Raw genomic sequence first — 22,025 nt, 5'->3', positions numbered from 1 at the left:
AATTCTGGCTGTATCACAACAAAATGTGTAAAAAAAAAGACAAGGCACTGTCGACACAGAATTTACACAGAGCTGACGACTGTTGAATGAGACTATTGAGACTGTGTTCCCATCTCTGAGCCCATAGTTACTGATCAATAGTGTTGGCATCGGGGGTAGGGGTCTGACCGTTTACTACACATACACCTACACCGGTGTGCATAGAGGGGATACCTTGTGGTGGCGAAGAAAAAAAAGCTTCACAGAGAGAGTATGAACATCGTGCATGACCTGCCTGTTATCTATTTTAACCTCGATGTTCGACAACTTGAAATGTTATCGATCCAATTCCGTTTGAAATCTTCCTCACAGAGCAGTATTTTCCCTGAACTGCTTCCTTATATCCAAAACCTCCAAGCACTCAGACAGGAGGTGGTGCGTAACGTGAGAGTGAGAGGACACAACACACTGACCAGAAACGAGTCTGAATATGTTTGGTTTTTTTTAAACAGAGAGAGAGAGGTGGGATCGCATAAAATGAAGGTTTCTCCCTAGGTAGGCAGGCTTGAGCAACACAAACAAGGAGAGAGGGAAGGAAGCAGGAAGAGAGAGTCGATTCTGGCACGTAAAAACCTTATATTCAACATTGTAGTCAAAGGGACAGAGGAGGTGTGGAGAAGTGCAAGCATCTTCAAAGCCTTACTTCTACCTCTGCAGTCATACTACAAGGATCCAGGTGGAACCCTAAAGACCACCAGGCAAACACCGACTCCAACAACCAGAGACCACCTGATTAGGACCGAGGGTGAAAGACTGACAGGCAATAGTAATCTGGTTAACCTCATGTAAGTGACACAATTTGATCATTTAATTCTTACGATTCTAAGCCGTGGAATGACCATCTTGTTTCAAGATCATTGAGCTATTTGATTTTGAATTGTAGGTATGCAAATATTTATCAAAACGTATTTTATTAGATGTTTTATGAAATATATAGCCCATAGAAATGTGTTGAATAGCACATTCATAAAAGACTGAGGAATGAGGAATAAGGTCTTGAAGTGTCTGTCCTATATTTAGGAAATATAAGAAAGCCCAGGAATATATATATATATACAGTGGCTGACATATATAAATATATATATATATATATATATAAAGGGGGGTAGGCACATAACTACCTTCATACTTCCATTAATTTTTTTAATATAGTACCGGTTACCTTCACACTTGTGGGGGTCGTGTTATTGACAGTCCCCCTTTTCCATAGAATGGACATAATAATCTGTAGGGCAAAACGTTCGGACACTACAGATGTTTTTTGTGAGAAGACACATTTTTGGGATGTCTCATGGTCTGACAAACACCGCTGTAGCTCAGCAATGTTCCATGCAAATGCAGAAGGCTGCCACAGATTGCAGATATTTCTAACGTAAACTGACAGATTTTGATGGGGATTTTTTTATTATGTTACTTAGATTGATGCACCGGTACGTCAATAGACTCTATGGGGTTCAATAAGCCATGTTGTGTTGTGTATTGTTGTGTATTGCAACCTGGACTCAGGGCTTGACGTAACATAGTAAAATGAAATCCAGGAAACTCCAATTATTGTGATATGTTACGTTTCGTATGGTACATCCATTTGGTACGATATGTTACAAATTACAATTCGTATGATACGTTACGATTTGCAATTCGTTCAATATTTTATGAATTTCAATTCATATAAACGTTACGAATTTACAAAATGTATGATATGTTCCGTATTCCAATTTGTGTGGCTGATTAATGTTAAGGTTAGGGTTAAGGTTAGGGTTAGGAGTTAGGTTCAATTGTTAAGGTTAGGCTTTAGGGGAAGGGTTAGTTGCAAAGTAGCTAAAAGTGGTAATTAGCTAAAATGCTCAAGTTGTCCTTGATGAACACAAAACATTTGGGTTGTTAGATGTTTACTTATACACCTACCCATTCACCCCGTCCAACCACCCTACTTTTGTTTTTGCAATAAGTAACCTTCTGTCTCGTGTAACCATACCAAACGTAACATATCATACTAATTTGAGTGTCCCAGATTTACATTTACTATGTTACGTCTAGTCTATGAGGCCAGGCTGTGCATTATTGTGCATTTTAGTGTAATGCAATTATGTGGGGGCACCATTGCTTGTGCAGGCTTTATTGTATTTCTAAATGACAGTGTTGAGAGTGAACAATGGCTGTAGAACCTCATGATGTTTGGTGTGTCTGTTTAACAGAAGCCACGCCAGGTCAGGAGAGAACATTGATCAAAATGATATTCAGTAAGAGGATGGTCAATGTCCATTTTGATTGAGCTTGCACTAAGATTTAAATATAGTGATTGTGAGATACTCAAGGTTAGGTATTGGGACACTAAAGCAAACGTAATAAACCACTCCACACAACTATAGAGCCCTGAGGGTAACGTTAGTTCAGCAGTGCCAGTCTGGATAATATTTAACCAATCCAAGACAATTTTGTACAGACTATGCATACATAGTGTACTTGTAAAATGCCGTCCAAATCCCATGAATCAACCTCATGGAAATTGTGTCTGTTGTAATTTAGCTATGCAAATATCCACTGGTCAGGAACACTCACAAGCAGCTAATTTGATTTGGATAGCTCCTATATGTTGACTGGGTATTTTTGACGGTCAAATCATCTTTGGTTTGACACTGTCAGATACTGTCATTGCTGTAGAGACGTTTCAAATTCACAAATTCACACTCTCTCTCGCTCTGCATCCCTCACTCACAGTCTCTGTCTCCCTCCGTCCAGACTCTTTATTTCCGTGTCTGAACTTTTTTTTAATCACAGTTGGGCGGCAATAACATGAACAGTTCATGGTGACACGTCGATTGTACTGTACTATGGAACAGCGTTTTGTTATCTATTGCTGACATATGAAAGTCTTATTCAGAAGATATTTGGGTTCGGCGGGGCTCATTTAACGGAGGCGAACTTTAAAACCAATAGAAAGCTCTGCACTTGCATTACTTCCTTGTTCTGAAGTTGGAAAACAGTAGTGTGATGAGAGGACCAGGGGTCACACCGTGGGTCATCGTGGATTACAATCAGCTTCTGTTCTCAACAGAGGACCATTCTCTTTAATCCTGTCCTCTCTTTGTCTCTCTTTGTCTCTCTTTGTCTCTCTCTCTAACTGTCCCTCTCTGTCTCTCTCTCTCTCTCTCTCTCTTTCTCTCTCTCTCTCTCTCTCTCTCTCTCTCTCTCTCTCTCTCTCTCTCTCTCTCTAACTGTCCCTCTCTCTTGCTCACTCTCACATAACCTCTCGGACAACGCGAGACCACATAGGTTCTGCAAAAGTAAACCAGGCAATTTGCACGAACATAGACTGGTTTTGACTGTGTTGATCCCTTGGGTACATTGTAAACCTTATAGGTATGACTCCTTGATGCTTTTGTGTAGCATGACCACAAAACCACAGATCTGTATTGAAGTCAGAGTTCATTTGTTAGCATTGTTCAATGATGAAACAGTCAGGCTCACAGTGAAGTAAGTTATTGGGTTATGAATCACTTCGAGTATGCAAGCTGTTAGTTGACATCAAAGGAAAATGGACCTATTGTTGACCATTGACTGGAAGGAAGGAAACATTGAGAACCCAGAAGGAAACGGACCGATTATTTACTCCAGTGACACAATTAAAACATTTCCAGAAATGTCACCCCTGTGCCACACTTAGCCTGAGGGGTGGAGGGATATTATATCAAGCTTTTGTGGCAATACGATTGCCAAATCCCCGAGTGAGAAGGTTTTTTGAACAAATGGAAGTTACAGTAGAAAAAACAGTCTCCGTCCCAAAATATGATTGTGATCATGTATGCATTCCTGGGTTATGAGACATATGTCCTCTGGCTCAGAGAGCATCGGTCGGACTGGAACTCCGACTGATTCTACAGACTCCTAATTATTCAGTCAAAACAACAGGACAGAACTGGCCCACGCCCTGACCTGAAGGAGACTCACTACACACACCAGGTGCTTGTGTTTGAATGTGTGCATGCGCGTGTGTACGCGCGCGTGCGTCTTTGCCCGTCTGCGTGTGTCCGCGCATTTCATACATTCATGGACGAGAGATAGGGGAACAGAAAAAGAGAGAGATAGCGCCACCAGATCAGTCGAGCTAGTTTGTGTGAGGAGAGAGATAGAGGAAGTACACACGCAGAGAGAGGAGGGCATAAGGTGTCCTATTACAGATAATGGTTTGGTGTTGTTTGGCGAGCATGGGGCTGGGTCACTCACAACAAATCCCTGTGGATTTCAGCAGCACGGATACGCACAGGAACACACCGGCAGTCGCTAATACAGCAGCATACTTTTACAGCAGCAGGGCAAGTTAGGCAGCCTGCAGGACAGATCGAGTTTCGCCGCCGGTGAATTGAGGGACAAAGAACAGGGTTTCGAGAGGGCGAGAGAGAAAGATAGAAAGAGAGAGAGAGAAGGAAGAGAGAATAACCATACGGACCGGCACAGAGTTGTGAGAGGTAAAACTGTGGAGGTAGAGGGAGAGGAGGCACAAGACGAAGGGGAAGGGAGACTCTGTCGAAGGGAGTCTGTCGAAGGGAGTTCTACTCGCTCCAGAGACCGAAAGGCAGTGCATCCTCTGTGACCTGTGAGTCTGGGCCAGCTGAGAGGGGACTTCAGCACCATGAGTGTGAGTAGAGATGGAGACCACCGTCTGTGAAGATAGGGGATCAGGCCAATCGCCGGTGGAGTAGCATCGATCACCTGTCACTCAGCTCTTACTGTGGACTCGTACGGTAGTGGTTTACAGGTTCACAGGAGTGAGACTTTAGAGAAAAACGAAACATATGGGATGACATGGCCATGTGTACCTGTCTATGAATGTACAGTCCGTGTGTTTAGCGAACAATTGTTATATATGCAAATAGTCCCTTGCAAAGCAAACCAATCCTCAAGTGCATTTTAAAGTACTACCATGTTGAAGTTTTAAAGTCTCATTTTGAGGCAACTGTTCTGACAATGTCTAGATTCTTGTGAGATCGATATGTGTGAAATAGACGTAGATTCGGGATTGTTACACGTCTGTAGTTTGTGGTCAGCCTGCAGCATTACGTAGGGAAGACGATGTGCCTTGGTGCCAGAAAGACTAAGTGATCAGCGGTCAGTTCGTGTACGGAACTGGTGTGTATTTGCGTGTGTATGCATGAATGTGTCTGTGTGTTTGTTGCTGTAGATTAAAACTCACAAGTAACTTCTCTAAAGGCCTTTCTTGCTCTCTCACGTTAAAATGCAATCCGCAAAGGAGAGAGAGCGCAGCTTTGAATACGCCAAGGTGAAACATGCCAAGTGATTTTTATCAGTGAAACCAGCTCTGCTTCCCTAGGTGCTTCCTCAAATGCAAACTGGGTCTCGTCCCAGTGTTTAGTCTACTGCATGGGCCAAATGGGCCAAACTACCTGAACACACCTCTGTCTTGCTCCCTCACAAGCATGTACACCTGCATACATCTGTCTACATGTCACTATATATTTAACTTATCCTCTCTCTCGCTCTCGTTTTCTCTCTCTCTCTCTCTCTCTCTCTCTCTCTCTCTCTTTATCTCTGTCTCGCTCTGCATATTTCTCTCTCTCTCTGGGATTTTATTCCACCACACCTTGTAAGTGTATGCCAACTGTTTGTCAAATTGAATTCTTGCAATGAGGTCATCATTGACATACAGCAGATTGTCTGATTTCAGGTTTCGGTTGTGCTTTTAGATATCGTGTTGCAAAGTAGGCGATCCTTCAAGATGCACATTTGAGTAAATGAATGGAGAAGGGCCAGCAGTTAGTGACCTCTAGTTTATATGTGGTCTATAAATCACTAGGAGTCTCTGTTTTCAATAGTTTGCTATGCGCTGTATATTGCTGGTCACCTTTGATGAAACCTTGCAGGCTTTTCTGTTGAGTTTGGTACTGGGCAGTCAGCTGTCAGCTCCAAAAGATGTGTATAATCACATGTCAAGTTGAACTGGCTCACCCTCCTCTTCTCCCACCTCTTTCTCTCCTTTCTGCTCGCTCTTTGTAACCATATTTCCTGGTCACACAGCCTGCTGATGTTCACCTAGATACGTTTGTGTTTACAGTACATCTACGTGGAGAGTTCCACCAACCAGCAGCGTCTCTATGACTCATGCAAATCATAAAAGATGTTGAATGACACACTCGCACGTCTCTGTGCGTGTGAGTGTGTCATTCAAATCAACATTTCCATACGGTCCGTGTGCACAGGCATGCAATCCCGTGTTGTGTTTAATGCTAATCGTATGGGAGCGATCTCTTTCACTTATCTGCCGTTGTCGTGTAACACTTTTCCTTAATGAAAGACTGGTACCATACCCTGTAGCCGTCCAAATAATGTTTACATAATGGAAGATTATACAGTATGTGAATCAAATATCAATATGAAATGAGCTTTTTCGGTAAACTTGTGTATCTCTGGTCTTACTGTTGTGTTACATGTGGAAGAACTCCAAGGCAAATTGAACGCAAACCCATGTCTAGCAGTTACTTCATTTGAGGCTTTGCCATTGGACGCTTACAGTCAGGTACAGTGTGTCCGCCTCTCTGACACACATAGCCCCTCCCATTTTTAGAAATGTTTGCAAATGTATACATTTAAAACAGAAATACCTTACTTACATAAGTATTCAGACCCTTTTGCTATGGTACTCTATATTGAGCTCAGGTGCCTCCCTTTTTGATTCATCATCCTTGAGATGTTTCTACAACTTGATTGGAGTCCACCTGTGGTCAATTCAATTGATTGGACATGATTTGAAAAAGCACAAACCTGTCTATATAAGGTCCCAAAGTTGACAGTGCATGCCAGAGCAAAAACCAAGCCATGTGGTCAAAGGAATTGTCCGTAGAGCTCCGAGACAGGATTGTGTCGTGGCACAGATCTGGTTAAGGGTACCAAAAAATGTCTGCAGCATTGAAAGTCCCCAAGAACACAGTGGCCTCCATCATTCTAAAATGATGTTTGGAATCGACAAGACTCTTCCTGGAGCTGGCCACCCGGCCAAACTGAGAAATTGGGAGAGAAGGGCCTTGGTCAGAGAAGTGACCAAGAACGCGATGGTCACAATCAAAGAGCTCCAGAGTTCCTCTGTGGAGATGGGAGAACCTTCCAGTAGGACAACCATCTGCAGCACTCCACCAATCAGGCCTTTATGGTAGAGTGGCCAGACGGAAGCCACACTTCGGTTAAAGGCACATGACAGCCTGCTTGGAGTTTGCCAGAAGGCACCTAAAGGACTCTCAGATCATGAGAATCAATATTCTCAGGTGTGATGAAATCAAGATTGGAGGAAAATTGGCACCATCCCTATGGTGAAGCATGGTGGTGGCAGCATCATGCTGTGGGGATGTTTTTTAGCGGTCAGGACTGGGAGACTAGTCAGGATCGAGAGAGAAATGAACGGAGCAAAGTACAGAGGGATCTTTGATGAAAACCTGGTCCAAAGCTCACAGGACCTCAGACTGGGGCGGAGGTTCATTTTCCAACAGGACAATGACCCTAAGCACACAGCCAAGACAACGCAGGAGTGGCTTCTGGACAAGTCTCTGAATGTCCTTGAGTGGCCCAGCCAGAACCCGGACTAGAACCCGATCAAACATCTCTGGAGAGACCTGAAAATAGCTTTGCAGCGACACTCCCCATCTAACCTGACATAGCTTGAGTATGTCTGCAGAGACGAATGGGAGAAACTCCCCAAATACAGGTGTGGCAAGCTTGTAGCGTCATACCCAAGAAGACTCAAGACTGCATTCATTGCCAAAGGTGTTTCAACAAAGTACTGAGTAAACTGTCTGTATACTTATGTTGTAAATGTAATATTTCAGTTTTTATTTTTAATACATTGGCAAACGTTTCTAAAAACCTGTTTTTGCTTTGTCATTATGGGTGTGTAGATTGATAAGGGGGGAAAACAATTGTATCCATTTTCAAATAAGGCTGTAACGTTTCTGAACGCAATGTATGTCCGACTTCTCTTTTTCAACGAAGTTGAGGTTGTTTTGTTTTGCTGAAAATAGGGGACGCTGTATATTAATACCACTTGAGAATGGCTCACTACCATGTTGCTTGATGTCAACACATACAACACAAAAGGGTTCACCTCCCTTGGCGTTTTTTAAAGTTTGTTTCATTACAGCCTGTAATTTAAATGTACTTTTATTTGGATTTCATGGAATGGACATACACAAAATAGTCCAAATTTGTGAGAAGAAAAAAAAACGTGTTTAAAAAATTTCTAAAAAAAATGTAAAACGGAAAAGTGGCGCATGCATATGTATTCACCCCCTTTGCTATGAAGCCCCTAAATAAGAACTGGTGCAACCATTTACCTTCAGTAGTCACATAATTAGTTAAATAAAGTCCACCTATGTTCAATCTAAGTGTCACATGATCTCAGTGTAATATATATATATATATATATATATATATATATATATATATATATATATATATATATATATATATACACCTGTTATGAAAGGCCCCATAGTCTGCAACAATACTAAGCAAGGGGCACCACCAAGCAAGCGGCACCATGAAGACCAAGGAGCTCTCGAAACGGGTCAGGGACAAAGTTGTGGAGAAGTACAGATCAGGGTTGGGTTGGGTTATAAAACAATATCTGAAACTTTGAACATCCCATAGAGCACCATTAAATCCATGATTTAAAAAATGGAAAGAATAGGGCATCACAACAAACCTTCCAAGAGAGGGCCACCCACCAAAACTCATGGACCAGTCAAGGAGGGCATTAATCAGCGAGGCAACAAAGAGACCAAAGATAACCCTAAAGGAGCTGCAAAGCTCCACAGCAGAGATTGGAGTATCTTTCCATAGGACCACTTTAAGCCATACACTCCACAGAGCTGGGCTTTACAGAAGAGTGACCAGAAAAAAATAAGCAAACATGTTTGGTGTTCGCCAAAGGCATGTATATGGAAGACAGTACTCTGGTCAGATGAGACTAAAAGTGAGCTTTTTAGCCATCAAGGAAAACACTATGTCTGGCGAAAAACCCAACAACTCTCATCACCCCGAGAATACCATCCCCATAGTGAAGCATGTTGTTGGGATGTTTTTCATTGGCAGGGACTGGGAAACTGGTCAGAATTGAAGGAATGATGAATGGCGCTAAATACAGGGAAATTCAGTTTCAGTCTTCCAGAGATTTGAGACTGGGACGGAGGTTCACCTTTCCAGCAGGACAATGACAATAAGAATACTGCTAAAGCAACACTCAAGCAGTTTAAGGGGAAACATTTAAATGTCCGAGACGGACTGGCTTAGTCAAAACACAGACCTCAATCCTATTGAGAATCTGTGGTATGACTTAAAGATTGCTGTACACCAACAGAACTCATCCAACTTGAAGGAGCTGGAGCAGTATTGCCTTGAAGAATGGGCAAAAATCCCAGTGGCTAGATGTGCCAAGCTTATAGAGACATGCCTTATAGAGACTTGCAGCTGTAATCGCTGCAAAAGGCGGCTCTACAAAGTATTGACATTGGGGGAGTGAATAGTTATGCACGCTCAAGTTTTCTGTTTGTTTTTGTCTTATTTCTTGTTTGTTTCGCACAAAAAAAATTATTTTGCATCTGCAAGTGGTAGTAGGCATGTTGTGTAAATCAAATGATACAACCCTCCCAAAAATCTATTTTAATTCCAGGTTGTAAGGCAACAAAACAAGAAAAATGCCAAGGGGGTGAATACTTTCACAAGCCACTGTACCAATAAAAAAACTAAAATAAGTATTTTGGGATTTGGGGTTTAATGGTATAATCTGTAAACAAAAGCACAGAACTGTAAATACAGAAGACCAGCAGCAGGTAAGCACTGAGTTTACCCAGCCACTAAGAGCCCTGTCCCTCGCTATAGCAACCGCTTTCCTTGTCCCTCCGTCAGTATGACCCTCCATATCTGCGGGATGGCGTATTGTATGGGGGAGGGGGGGGACGCCCATATTAGGACAGCCTCAGTCTCAGCAGGACTTGGGTTCGCTGTTGCTCAGCGTGTCAGGAAGGACCAGGTGACAGACCGTAGATTTTACACATAGTGTATTAGTCTGGTGACAGATTTGTACAGTATTTGTGCCGCCAGTTGGAGAGATCTGACTAAACAGCCAGTACTGTAGATACCTAACAGACTGCTTGAGAGGCCTGTCATTGGTACTTTGGGATGTTGTTGTTTTCACGGTCGTGAAGGTTGTTTCACCAGTCAGCAGGTTTCATCCACCGGGGTAATGACTTATGACTCATGACAGCTATGATGGCAGGTACTTGCGTTGCTCTACAACTGAACAATTCTATAATCATGAACACAATGTCATTTAGAGAACGGTAAAGCCGGGGCAGAGCTGTCAATTACATAACTTGAATTAAGTAATCTATAGCTTGACTCATTATATTACTGTGTGTATGTAACATGCTCCACCATTTAAGATCTATTGTCCTTAAATGGAGTGGAATCGAACAGCGTAAAGCAACTGCACAAAGAGCAGAGAGTCACACCTGAACCTGTGTCATATGACTGTCTCTGTCTCTGTGTCGGACCGGGCCTTGGAATTGTGCCCACAGCACTAGGAGTGACAGTCAAACACAACCTTGTGATGGGAGGCACACTGTGTTTCGTGTGTGTGCTCCTGATCCAATCTGTCATGCCTCAACCTTCTCTCGACCCTAGAACCTCACACTTGTACACACATTCTGCACAGTGAGATTCCCTTTGTCTCATTCACTGTCCTCTCTCTCTCTCTCTCTCTCTCTCCAGACTGACACCTGGCTCGCTGAAGAAAGCAATAGACCATTAAATCCTAGACAACAAGGTAAGCCATTGTTGTGGAATTGATACATTTTGAAATAATATTGCACAAGTACTGAATACTATGCAATGTCATACTGTCCAATTATGCTTTAGTTGCACGTGTCTATGTTTGAAATAGAGCAATCAGCATTTTGTAGCTATCTTCCTCTCTCTCAGTTGTAGTGCGGCCTGGTCGGAAAAGAAAACTCATGACGGCGCCGAACTCCCAGAAAGGGAAGTCCTCGTCCAGGAAGAGGGTCCTGATCACCGTGTTGATGGTACTGGTAGTGCTGGGGATCCTGGTCACGGCTGGATACTTCAGTGAGTCCAGCTTCAACACCTATCATAACTGCATCCCAAACGACACCCTGTTCCCTACGTAGTGCACAGCGCCCATAGGGATCAAGAGTAGCGCAGTCAAAAGTAGTAGGGAATAGGGTGCCTCTCCCAACCTTTGCTAACACAAGACAGTACTTTACCCCCTCTGTGCAAATGCTCAATGATTCACAATCAAACCGTAGCGTGAATGTTTCATTTCAGTCGCCAAACCATATTATTTCAAGAACCTGTATCTGTCTTCTTCTTCTGTACTCTCTCCTCCTTTCACCCCCCCCCCCTTCCATTCTGTCCCCAGTCGCACAGCTGATCAACAGTAAGTACTTCTTCTGCTCCCGGTCGGTGAAGTTCATTCCCCTGGACAAAGCGTGTAATGGGATGGCGGACTGTTCAGGAGGAGAGGACGAGCTCACCTGTGTGACCAACATGACGGTCAACACTACCTTTCCAGGTAAACACACACACACACATGCACAAACACACAAGCATGCATACATGTACACACACACACGGACAGGTACTCACACACACCACTCCATCTATACATCTTTATACATCTGTCTCTGTGTCACTTCTATATGTTTCCTCTCATTCTTATACTCTCTCACTCACTCACTCACTCACTCACTCACTCACTCACTCACTCACTCACTCACTCACTCACTCACTCACTCACTCACTCACTCACTCACTCACTCACATTCTCTATCTCTTTGTCTCTCTCTTTGTCTCTCTCTCTCTCTCTCTCTTTGTCTCTCTCTCTCTCTCTCTCTTTGTCTCTCTCTTTGTCTCTCTCTCTCTCTCTGTCTCTTTGTCTCTCTCTCTCTCTCTGTCTCTCTCTCTCTCTCTCTCTCTCTCTCTCTCTCTCTCTCTCTCTCTCTCTCACTGTGTCTCACTCTCTCTCTTTGTCTCTCTCTCTCTGTCTCTCTCTCTCTCCCTCTCTCCATTTCTCTGTGCAGTGCGTCTGGTCTCTGAGCAGAGTGTTCTCCAGATCTACAGTGCCGGGACAGGATGGAGGAGTGTGTGTAGTGAGGACTGGACCCAGCAACACACAGAGAAAGCCTGTCAACAGCTGGGCTACACCTAGTGGGTCTCCTCCTAACCTCACTCACGCACTCACTCACTCACTCACTGCTCACCTAGCAGCTTAGCTACAGTTTCCTCCTTAACATATTCAGTTTCTCTTAAATGTCTTTAAAATGTCTCTCCGTCTCCACTTGTTCCCACAGTAAACCCGTCAGTAGTACCATCTCAGTGAGGAACTTGTCCTCGTCCCTGCTGAAGACAGGACCGTTTTCAGGGGTCAGGGTCGCAGCCGAAACCACGCCCATTTACCAGACTGTCATTGACCGGTAAGCATTAGAAGCCGGGTGGTAATTGAGCCTGTTACCGTGGTGTGACTCTACTGTGTTCTGACGCTCACTCGGACACTTTCCAGCTGTGAGATTTAGTTTCAACAGAAAGGAGAACGGAATCAGTAAAAATATACACAGTTCCTTGGTATCAAATACGGTTGGATAATTATCTTAATAAATGGAGAATTGAAACCGGTCTAAATGAATGTTCCCCACTTTGGGTACTTCTGTCTGTACTTCTCTTATGGTACTTGTCTTATTTTCGCCAGGCCATAATTGTAAACAGTCATTTGTTCTTTATTGAACTGCCTTGTAAAATAAAAGTTGAATAAAAGTCAATGTCTATATTGACCATGCAGCTATGCCTGCATCACTGTTACACTGTTCACTATGCAGTGTTTCTGTTGGTTCATGCCCATCCCCCTGTCACTGTTTGTAGTAAGATGGCTAGTTAGGCTCAGGCAGTTGTGACATGCCAAATAGAAGGCATGAATGCCACTCAAGACAGATTGGTATGACAACCACCATGTCTGTTTACTCTAAAACAGCCAAAAGGAACTGGAAAATCAGGTCCTCTTTTTTTCTTTTCTTCTGCTTCCTTTTCTTGTCTCTCTCTCTACTTGTGACGCGTACAACTGAGTCATTGTTACGCATACTCCCTCTCCAACTCCCAGCGTACACGTTACAGTCATCTCTCTCTCTCTCTCTCTCTCTCTCTCTCTCTGTGTGTTTCTGACTGTGCAATGCTCTCTGTTTTTCTGACACAAACCATTTAGGAGTTTCTGTTCTTTCCCCGTCCTTGTTTCCGTAATTAGAGGAAACAATAAGTACGAGTATGTGATGTCTGACTGACACTAAACCAACACTGAAGATTAACTCTGGAATCTGTCTCAATGTCGACCTATGATGTTTGGTAATCGCGCTTTGAATGTGTTTTCTATGCACACCACATGGGATGTGTGTATGTACTGTGTGTTGAATTCCCCTCTCTGTTTGATTCCAGCCAGGTGTGTAACTCAGGATCCGTGATCTCCCTGACCTGCTCCGGTAAGCCTCTGCCTCTGATGCCCATCCTCACACTGCAGTGCATTCGGAAAGTAGTCAGACCCCTTGACTTGATGTCACGTTACAGCAAGGGTGGGCAATCCCTGTCCTCGAGGGCCTAATTGGCGTCACAGTTTTGCCCCAGCTCACACACCTGACTCCAATAATCACCAAATCATGAGCTTCAGTTTAGAATGCAATTTGATTAATCGGCTGTGTTTGCTAGGGATGGAGAAAAAGTGACACCTCTCAGGCCCTCGAGGAGTGGAGTTGACCACCCCTGCGTTACAACAGTATTCTGAAATGGATTGAATAAAATAATTCCTCGACAATCTATACACAATACTCCATAACGACAAAGTGAAAACAGGTTTGTAGACATTTTTGCACATTTATTAAAAATAAAAAACAAATCCCTTATTTACATAAGTATTCAGAGCCTTCAGGTGCATCCTGTTTCACCTGTGGTAAATCCAATAGATTGGACATGATTTGGAAAGACACACACCTGTCTATATAAGGTCCCACAGTTGACAGTACATTTCTGAGCAAAAACCAAGCCACAAGGTTGAATGAATTATCCGTAGAGCTCCGAGACAGGATTGTGTCGAGGCACAGATCTGGGTGAAGGGTACCAAAAAATGTCTGCATCATTGAAGGTCCCCAGGAACACAGTTGGCTCCATCATTCTTAAATGGAATAAAATTGGAACCACCAACACTCTTCCTGGAGCTGACTGCCTGGACAAACTGAGACATCAGGGGAGAAGGGCATTGGTCAGAGAGATCACCAAGAAGCCGATTGTCACTCTAACAGAGCTCCAGAGTTCCTCTGTGGAGATTGTTGTCCTACTGGAAGGTTCTACCATCTCTGCAGCACTTCACCAATCAGGCCTTTATGGTAGAGTGACCAGATAGAAGCCACTCCTCAGTAAAAGGACCATCATAGCCCTCTTGGAGTTTACCAGAAGGCACCTGAAGGACTCTCAGACCATGGAAAAACAATTCTCTGGTCTGATGAAACCAAGATAGAACTCTTTGGACTGATTGCCAAGCGACACTTCTGGAAGAAACCTGGCACCATTCCTACAGTCAAGCATGGCAGTGGCAGCATCATACTGTGGGGATGTTTTTTAGCTGCGGGGACCGGGAGACTAGTCAGGATTGAGGAAAAGATGAACGCAGCAAAATACAGAGAGATCTTTGATGAAAATCTGAGTTCTCAGGACCTCAGACTGGGGCGAAGGTTCACCGTCCAACAGGACAACAACCCTAAGCACACTGTCAAGACAACGCAAGAGTGGCTTCAGGACAAGTCTCTGAATGCCCTTGAGTGGCCAAGCCAGAGCCCGGACTTGAACCCGATCAAACATCTCTGGAAAGTCCTGAAAATATTTGTGCAGCAATTCTCCCCATCTTATCTGACAGAGTTTGAGAGAATATGCAGTGAAGAATGGGAGAAACTCCCCAAATACAGGCGTACCAAGCTTGTAGCGTCATACCCAAGAAGACTCGAGGCTGTAATCGCTGCCAATGGTGTTTCAACAAAGTACTGCGTAAAGGGGCTGAATACTTCTGTAAATGTGACATTTCTGTTTTTTATTTGTTATACATTTGTAAAAAAACAAACAGTTTTTGCTTTGTCATTATGGGATATTGTGTGTAGATTGATAAGGAAAATAAACAATTTAACCTAACAAAATGTGGAAAAAGTCAAGGGGTCTGATTACTTTCCGAATGCACTTTATGTCACCTTCCTCTCCCACTCTACTGGACTCCCCCACTCTTTCCCCCCGACTGATCATTGGTAAAAGACTTGAGTGATATTCATCATCCAAGTTCTCTAGGAATTGAGTTATACAAGAGATAGCAACAGAAAGACTGACACACAGAGACAGACAGATATGTTCGGACTACAATCTCCATCTCCGACAGTGATGGAGAGTGCAGGCAAACATGACAGGATCCAAGCAACAAGCCACTTTGTAAAGGGTCCGTGCTAGATTGAGTGTGTTACTTAACTAACAGGTAGCAACGCTAACTGCCCAAGTTCTAATTTGCGTTTTACCCCACTGCCAATTCTATATTTTCTCGTCAAACTACCTTCGCGTACAAGGCAACTTCTGTACTTTACTAAACTGTCTTTCCCCTGTGTGTGTGTCAGACTGTGGAGAGCGGGGGAGATCGGACCGTATCGTGGGGGGTGTGGATGCATCTATAGAAGAGTGGCCGTGGCAGGTGAGCCTGCAGCAGAACGGACAACACACCTGTGGAGGGTCACTGGTCTCACCGCGCTGGGTCGTCACAGCAGCGCACTGCTTCTCTGGGTCAGTACCACTGGACACCCAATAGGGTGCCAGGTAGCCTAGCGGTAAAGAGAGTTGGGCCAGTAACCGGAAAGCTGCTGGTTTGAATCCCTGAGCCCAACTAGGTGAAAAATACGTTGTGCCCTTGAGCAAGGCACTTAACCCTAATTGCTGTCTGCTAAATTACAAAAATTTAAAATCACATACACCCTAGAATGTGTGCGATTGAACTCTGACCATCCAATGTGGAAACTCCCCTAAAGTAAGCAATCGTATACTATGCTTAAGCATCTAGAGACAGAGGTCCTGCTGTTAACCCCTGTACCTCTTCCCTCTCTTGGTCCTACAGTAGTAAGAAAGAGCTGAGTCGCTGGCAGGTGGTGTCTGGGAGGACTTACATGGGCACCCTGGGAGGCTCATATGTCGACAGGATCATACTGAACGGACAATACAACGCAGCCCGCAACGACTACGACCTGGCCATGATGAGGCTGACCAAACCCATCACTGTAGGAAGTATGTCACTTCCCCAACGTGACATTTTAGCAACGACTGTGGTACTGAATTTGCTGGACAGTTCCCGGTTTCTCAAAGGCTAGACATAACAAAAGCCCCACATCCACCTATTCTTGTTTTGAATTGACTTAACACAAAGAACATTTCCCAGCACTCTCAAAAATGAATGCTAAAACACTACATAATGACATGGAAATATCTACTTGTAAAAGCAGTTTGATTCCAGGAAGAGAGAATGCATTCATGGTAGATTCTGACCTCTAGTGGCCAATTTATCAAACTGTCAATATCAATGAGTCTTGCAGCATGGGACATCCCTCTAGGGAAATACTGTATATTTAGACTGTAATGAGAGTAGACTGTGATTGATTTATGTCGTTAAAGTTCTGTTTCCTCCACCAGACTCTCGTCGGCCCGTGTGTTTGCCCCCTAAGAACCTGGGACTGAAGGCAGGAGACACTATGACGGTGACCGGCTGGGGCTACCTGGAGGAGAAGGGTGAGCACAGAGCAAACAAAACTTTCCTTTCTATCACCCTCTTCATCTCTATCCAACAAGCACACATGCTCCAAGTGATTCCCACAGAATGTTAGTAGTCACTTTCTCCTCTTCTCCTTCTCATCCCTCTGTCACCTTTTCTCTCTCAGGTAAAGTGTCTCCTGTCCTCCAGAAGGCTACCCTTCCCCTTATAGACAGCGCTCAGTGCTCCAGTCCCACTGTCTACGGTTCCTCAATTACTCCCAGGATGCTTTGCGCTGGATACCTGAAGGGCAAAGTGGACGCATGTCAGGTACGAAGTGGAATGTTCGCTTTGAGGAAAAACAGAAGAGAAACTAAGATATATTTTGGGCGTGAATACGTTCACCAGTCCTGTAAGAAAACCAAACGGGAACACCTTATGACACTCTATCGAGTGTCCACCCTCAACTTTGGCAGTTGCCATATGTGTATAGTGCGTAATTCTGGTGTACCTAATGCCATTGTTGGGTCATGTGTTGTAGGGAGACAGTGGTGGTCCTCTTGTGTACCTGTCAGAACAATGGCAGCTGGTGGGGGTGGTGAGCTGGGGGATCGGCTGTGCCAGAGAGGGTCGACCAGGGGTCTACTGTAACGTGGACGATATGCTCAACTGGATCCACACTATCATGGAGGTATGTATATATGTCTGTCCCACACAGGAGAGGCAAGGAGCTAGTGCATTTCAATCGTGTTTCTTTGCACTTTGTTCTATGTAAAGTCTAGATGAGGTATGCTGCTGCCCTGATAGTGTGTTTTACACAATGTAATGGTTTGACCATGTGTACTTTATTCTTTTAGAAAAACCCCTGAAGCCTCAAACCAATACCAAGAGGCTCTATCGCGTTGGGCTACCCGATTTTTCAGCGGATCTACGTAGAGCTCTGTCATGGGAATAAGAAGAGGAATCCTCTTCAAAGTGCAATTTTAAAACCCCTACAACAATACATAACTCAAACCAACACGCACACACATGCCCGCACACTCAGATAGGCACAAAAGCGCACGGACGCAAACACACACGGACACACACTACACTCCTTCTTTACTATAGCAGGTTATTCACGGAGTGACTTGTGCCATTTTTTTTTAGGTATCTCAGGGACCACTGACGTGGCAGTGTAAAACGGTCGCTTAAGGCGACAGTCGGTCTGGGTTCCGCATCCCAAACGGCACCCTATTCTCTTTTAAAGTGCACGACTTTTGAGCAGAACACTCGGGTGAAAGTGGTGCACTGTCAAGGGAATAGGGGTCCATTTGGGACGAAGCCTGGGCTTTTCACATGGCTGAGCACTTGAGACAGGACTATCACCAAGTGCCTCTGCCGTCTTTCTTTGTCAACTGTATATGTGCCATGCAGTTGAAAATGTGCATTTCTACCAAATGTTAAATGAGTATGGGTGCTGTGACGTGACGTGAACCTCTCTTCATAGTATATGTCAATGGAGGGGTCATTAGTCTCATCGAAATACCGTGCTGTAAATCCCATCATGGATTCACTTGTGCACTTTCAGGTGGTCAGACCTATTCACGGTCTGCCAATAGACTTCCAGTGTGCAATTGGAATAATCCCTACAATATGCACATTTGCAAGGTTCTGATTAATGACGTGTTTTTTGTTGTTGTTGTTGACATTGTGGACATTTCCTTTCTTTGTATAGCTGTACATATTGTATTACGACGCAGAGGTTGTTGTCTGTGTCAGATCAGAATGTCTGTATTGCACATGTTGTTGGTATGTTTTATAAAGGGATGCCTGTGTTAAATAAATGATCAGATTGGGATGAACTTTGAGGAATTGGATGTCTCGGAAGTATGTGACTGTAATGATTAAACCCTCTATTCATGACGTGTAAGCCTGAGTCATCCAGTTGGCTATATGGGAATGTTACAAGACAGTAGTGACAGTAAAGTTACTCCACAGCCTCTGCAACAGACAGACACAAATACGACAATAACTCCTTTTATGCAAACTTTTATTTCATATATATATATATGTACTTGTTTTCTACAATCCAGAGAGGAAAAAAACGATTGAGGTGCATAGTTATGAGAGGGGAGAATGTGGGACATTACTACAGAGACATATTAAGGGGAGTTGCACATTCACTTTATAGTTCAACGAAGCGTCTTGTTGGAGACCGAGGGAGTTGAGTTGGGTCAGTCATGGACTGCCTCACAGTAAGTGGGTGAGTATGTTTTGGTGGGTAAGAGGGCGAGCTGTTTTCTTCAGCACGAGCCACATTATAGCCCTCATACTCAGCTTGGGCTTGACAGTGGTCGTTACAATTTAGCAAGACATTATGGAAGTACAGCACTCGTTTAACCCCAACAACAAATAGCAAGTGTAGTGCACTTAGTCATCAGTCAGGATGATATTGCCACTTGAGTCCATTCAAGCCTAGCCGTGTGGCGACTACTACCCACAGGCAGTAAACGCCGTGGGTGTGGCCAGTGAGGGAGTGAAAACAGCCCCTCCTCAGAACCCTGGACAGCTCCTTGGAGTAGAGGATGATGGGTAAAAACACCTATAGGTGTGTGTTGTGATTCTAACAAGCAGTAACCTGGCTACCTGTGAGCTCAGAGTAAAAGTCACATCTATTTAAATATAGAGTAAACTGTGCTGTGGGTAGCTTGAGTTGGCTACAAATGCACATGCACACCCATTGTAATAAGGATTCAAATATATACTTTTTTTTGGCTTGTTTGTTTCACTTGGCCTTGGTGGGCTAAAACAGCGCACAACTGAGCCTATAGAAAAGGAGTTTTAGAATGCAGTTTGGCCAGGGGACCTGTACTGTTCTGTACAGCATACTGCAGGTTGGAACAGTGGGTGGTCTCTGCACTGGAATGTGGGAAGCAGAGAGCAGACTTCACAAACTCTTGGCCTGGCAGTGTGAGTAGGAGTCGCTCCGGCAGTGGGCCGCAGGAGACCCGTATTAGTATCAAATCAGACGACTTTTACATCTACTGTATACGAAGCAGACAATGTTAGGACTGAGTGGATATATATCTATTTCTGTCCCCTGACTGCCATTGTCAATCTTTATATTGGATAAATATACCCTGTGGCAATGTAATCTACAATGCTTTGTTAGAAACTTGGAGTGTTCTTTTTTTGAGCTGCAGAACATTCACATAACGTCATTTGTTGAATTTTCAAGGTTGTGCAAGTTTGAGTGCATCAAATGGGGCTTAATAAGACTGTGCTATAACAGTACTCATAATACTACCAGCCATGCTGTTAGTCTGTGCTGCCTGAGACGTTGGCTCCCAGGGTGAGTCGTGTGGATCTGCCACGGTTCCATGCAGACTTGAGCTGATCGCAGCTTTAAGTCCATCCATAACATGCGATCCACAATGCATCACTGCGGCTATGCGACTGCCTCTAGAGCAGCACTACACTGGGCGTGCTCACTGCTGCGCCCCGCAGCTCAGGCAAACACAGTCGAGCTCAGAGCTTGTGGATCGCAGCTCAGACATGGCTAGTCGAGCGAAGAGCTTGCGGAACTGAACATACTGAGGGGCTTGAACAGACAGGTGTTCTTCTAGAGATACTGAAACAGTGAACGATAACTCCGTACTTAGTAACACACAAGACATGAAATACCGATGGTATTCTTTTGGACATTCTCAGATCTGATTGAAGTTACGGAAGGGAAAATGAATCTGCTGAAAACAAGATACAAACGCAGTAACTAGCCTTATGGATCATTGTTCTTCATCGACACGATCGTTCTGAATACACCAACAGAGGCTTTATAATACAAAGACACTGACAGACAAGGATCAACTGAACAGTATTGCTTTTCTCCCAAGAGGCAGGCTTTGGTGCTTTTTCTCCAAGGTCAAAGGAGTAACGGTTCACTGACTTCACATGGAACCAAGTGTGTGTGTGTGTGTGTGTGTGTGTGTGTGTGTGTGTGTGTGTGTGTGTGTGTGTGTGTGTGTGTGTGTGTGTGTGTGTGTGTGTGTGTGTGTGTGTGTGTGTGTGTGTGCGCGTGCGCACGCGCACGACTGCGTGTTTCTGGCTTTCTACGGGGTAGCACAATGGACAGAAGAGCCACCATGGACCACATAATCACAAACAGTTGGTACATCCATGCATAGAACAGACAGCGCACCACCTTACCCAATATCCTAGATCCATGAGCGGATTCACGAGCTGTCTCGCGACCACAATAGCAAATTCAAGTTGTCAACCTCGCTGCGCCCATTAAACATAGGTAAGTACGAGTGAAATATGGAAACCACGGTGACGGGTAAGTAGTGAACAAGGTGATACGTGATTCTGCAAGGACCCACGGAAATGTCGTTGCTGTATCCCGTCTGCTGCCTCTCTAAAGCTACGACATTACTTGGCAGTCGTAGGTCCAGTGCCACTAGTGCATCCATCAACTCATCCGTGGGATATGGGTACGGCAGTGCTCTGCCTGACAGCGTTCCCTGGCTCTCCACGTCACCGGGGCCCCTTGTGGTAACATAAGGAAAAAAGGTACTGCAGGTCAGGTGATAAGGAAGACCTTTCCTAAGGTGCCAACCTCAACACGGTGAGGGAATAGAAGGAGGGAGGTTCGAGAACGGATTACGCCCCGACATACCAGTTGTCCATCTCAAACCCGTTATCTCGCTATCACCACACACAATCTGGTTACAGTCAACCCTGCGCAACCGTCAACCCTACCGGCAAAGTCTCCTAGCACACCTCTCTCTATTCCTCACGTCCACCACATTCCAGACGTCGATAATGATACCCTATGTTAGTAAAGTGCCTACAATGCCCCTCCTCCTAGGTCTACAGCACCACCCTCTCCCTAAAACCCCTGCACATTGTATGATCTCAGGGTGAGGAGAAGGTGTGGAGAGGAGATGGAGGGGCCTATTTACATTTCCATCTCAGATGAGTAAACCCTACGAAGTGGACATTCATGTATAGTCCTAGCTCTGCAACTACAATGGTACTTCATGCTCACGTAGATGTATAGAGGTGTGGCCGTCATTGCAAGTGGCACCTCTGAATTTGACCCAAATGTGGACAAACTAATAACACATTTGCCTTCGAAACAGGTTGGAAATAAATGCATTTAAACAGATATGTTATGGCTTTG

General features: G+C 44.3%; 1 protein-coding gene across 2 annotated transcripts; it reads left to right on the top strand.

Moving 5' to 3' along the window:
- Nucleotides 1-430: 430 nt before the first annotated feature.
- tmprss4a (transmembrane serine protease 4a) lies at nt 431-18,766 on the top strand. 2 transcript variants are annotated; one of them, XM_020507661.2, is made up of 13 exons: nt 431-824; nt 10,813-10,867; nt 11,023-11,166; nt 11,480-11,632; nt 12,141-12,267; nt 12,411-12,533; nt 13,540-13,583; nt 15,744-15,906; nt 16,235-16,401; nt 16,804-16,899; nt 17,049-17,191; nt 17,403-17,552; nt 17,719-18,766. In XM_020507661.2, the coding sequence occupies exons 3-13, from the start codon at nt 11,055-11,057 to the stop codon at nt 17,728-17,730; spliced, it is 1,290 nt and encodes a 429-aa protein (XP_020363250.1). In that variant the 5' UTR covers nt 431-824; nt 10,813-10,867; nt 11,023-11,054; the 3' UTR covers nt 17,731-18,766. The 2 variants fall into 2 exon arrangements, with proteins under 2 accessions (XP_020363250.1, XP_020363249.1); XM_020507660.2 differs by lacking the exon at nt 431-824 and adding an exon at nt 4,156-4,675.
- The last annotated feature ends 3,259 nt before the right edge of the window (nt 18,767-22,025 follow it).

Source organism: Oncorhynchus kisutch, linkage group LG18, assembly GCF_002021735.2.
Source record: "Oncorhynchus kisutch isolate 150728-3 linkage group LG18, Okis_V2, whole genome shotgun sequence".
Taxonomy (NCBI): Eukaryota; Metazoa; Chordata; class Actinopteri; order Salmoniformes; family Salmonidae; genus Oncorhynchus; species Oncorhynchus kisutch.
The sequence above is the reverse complement of the archived record's forward strand: the minus strand, read 5'-3'. Positions and strand labels throughout refer to the sequence as shown.

Coding starts and splice junctions, on each gene's coding strand:
- tmprss4a (XM_020507660.2), top strand. Junction 11,167..11,479: donor GGTCACGGCTGGATACTTCA/GTGAGTCCAGCT, acceptor TTCTGTCCCCAG/TCGCACAGCTGATCAACAGT. Junction 16,402..16,803: donor CAAACCCATCACTGTAGGAA/GTATGTCACTTC, acceptor TTCCTCCACCAG/ACTCTCGTCGGCCCGTGTGT.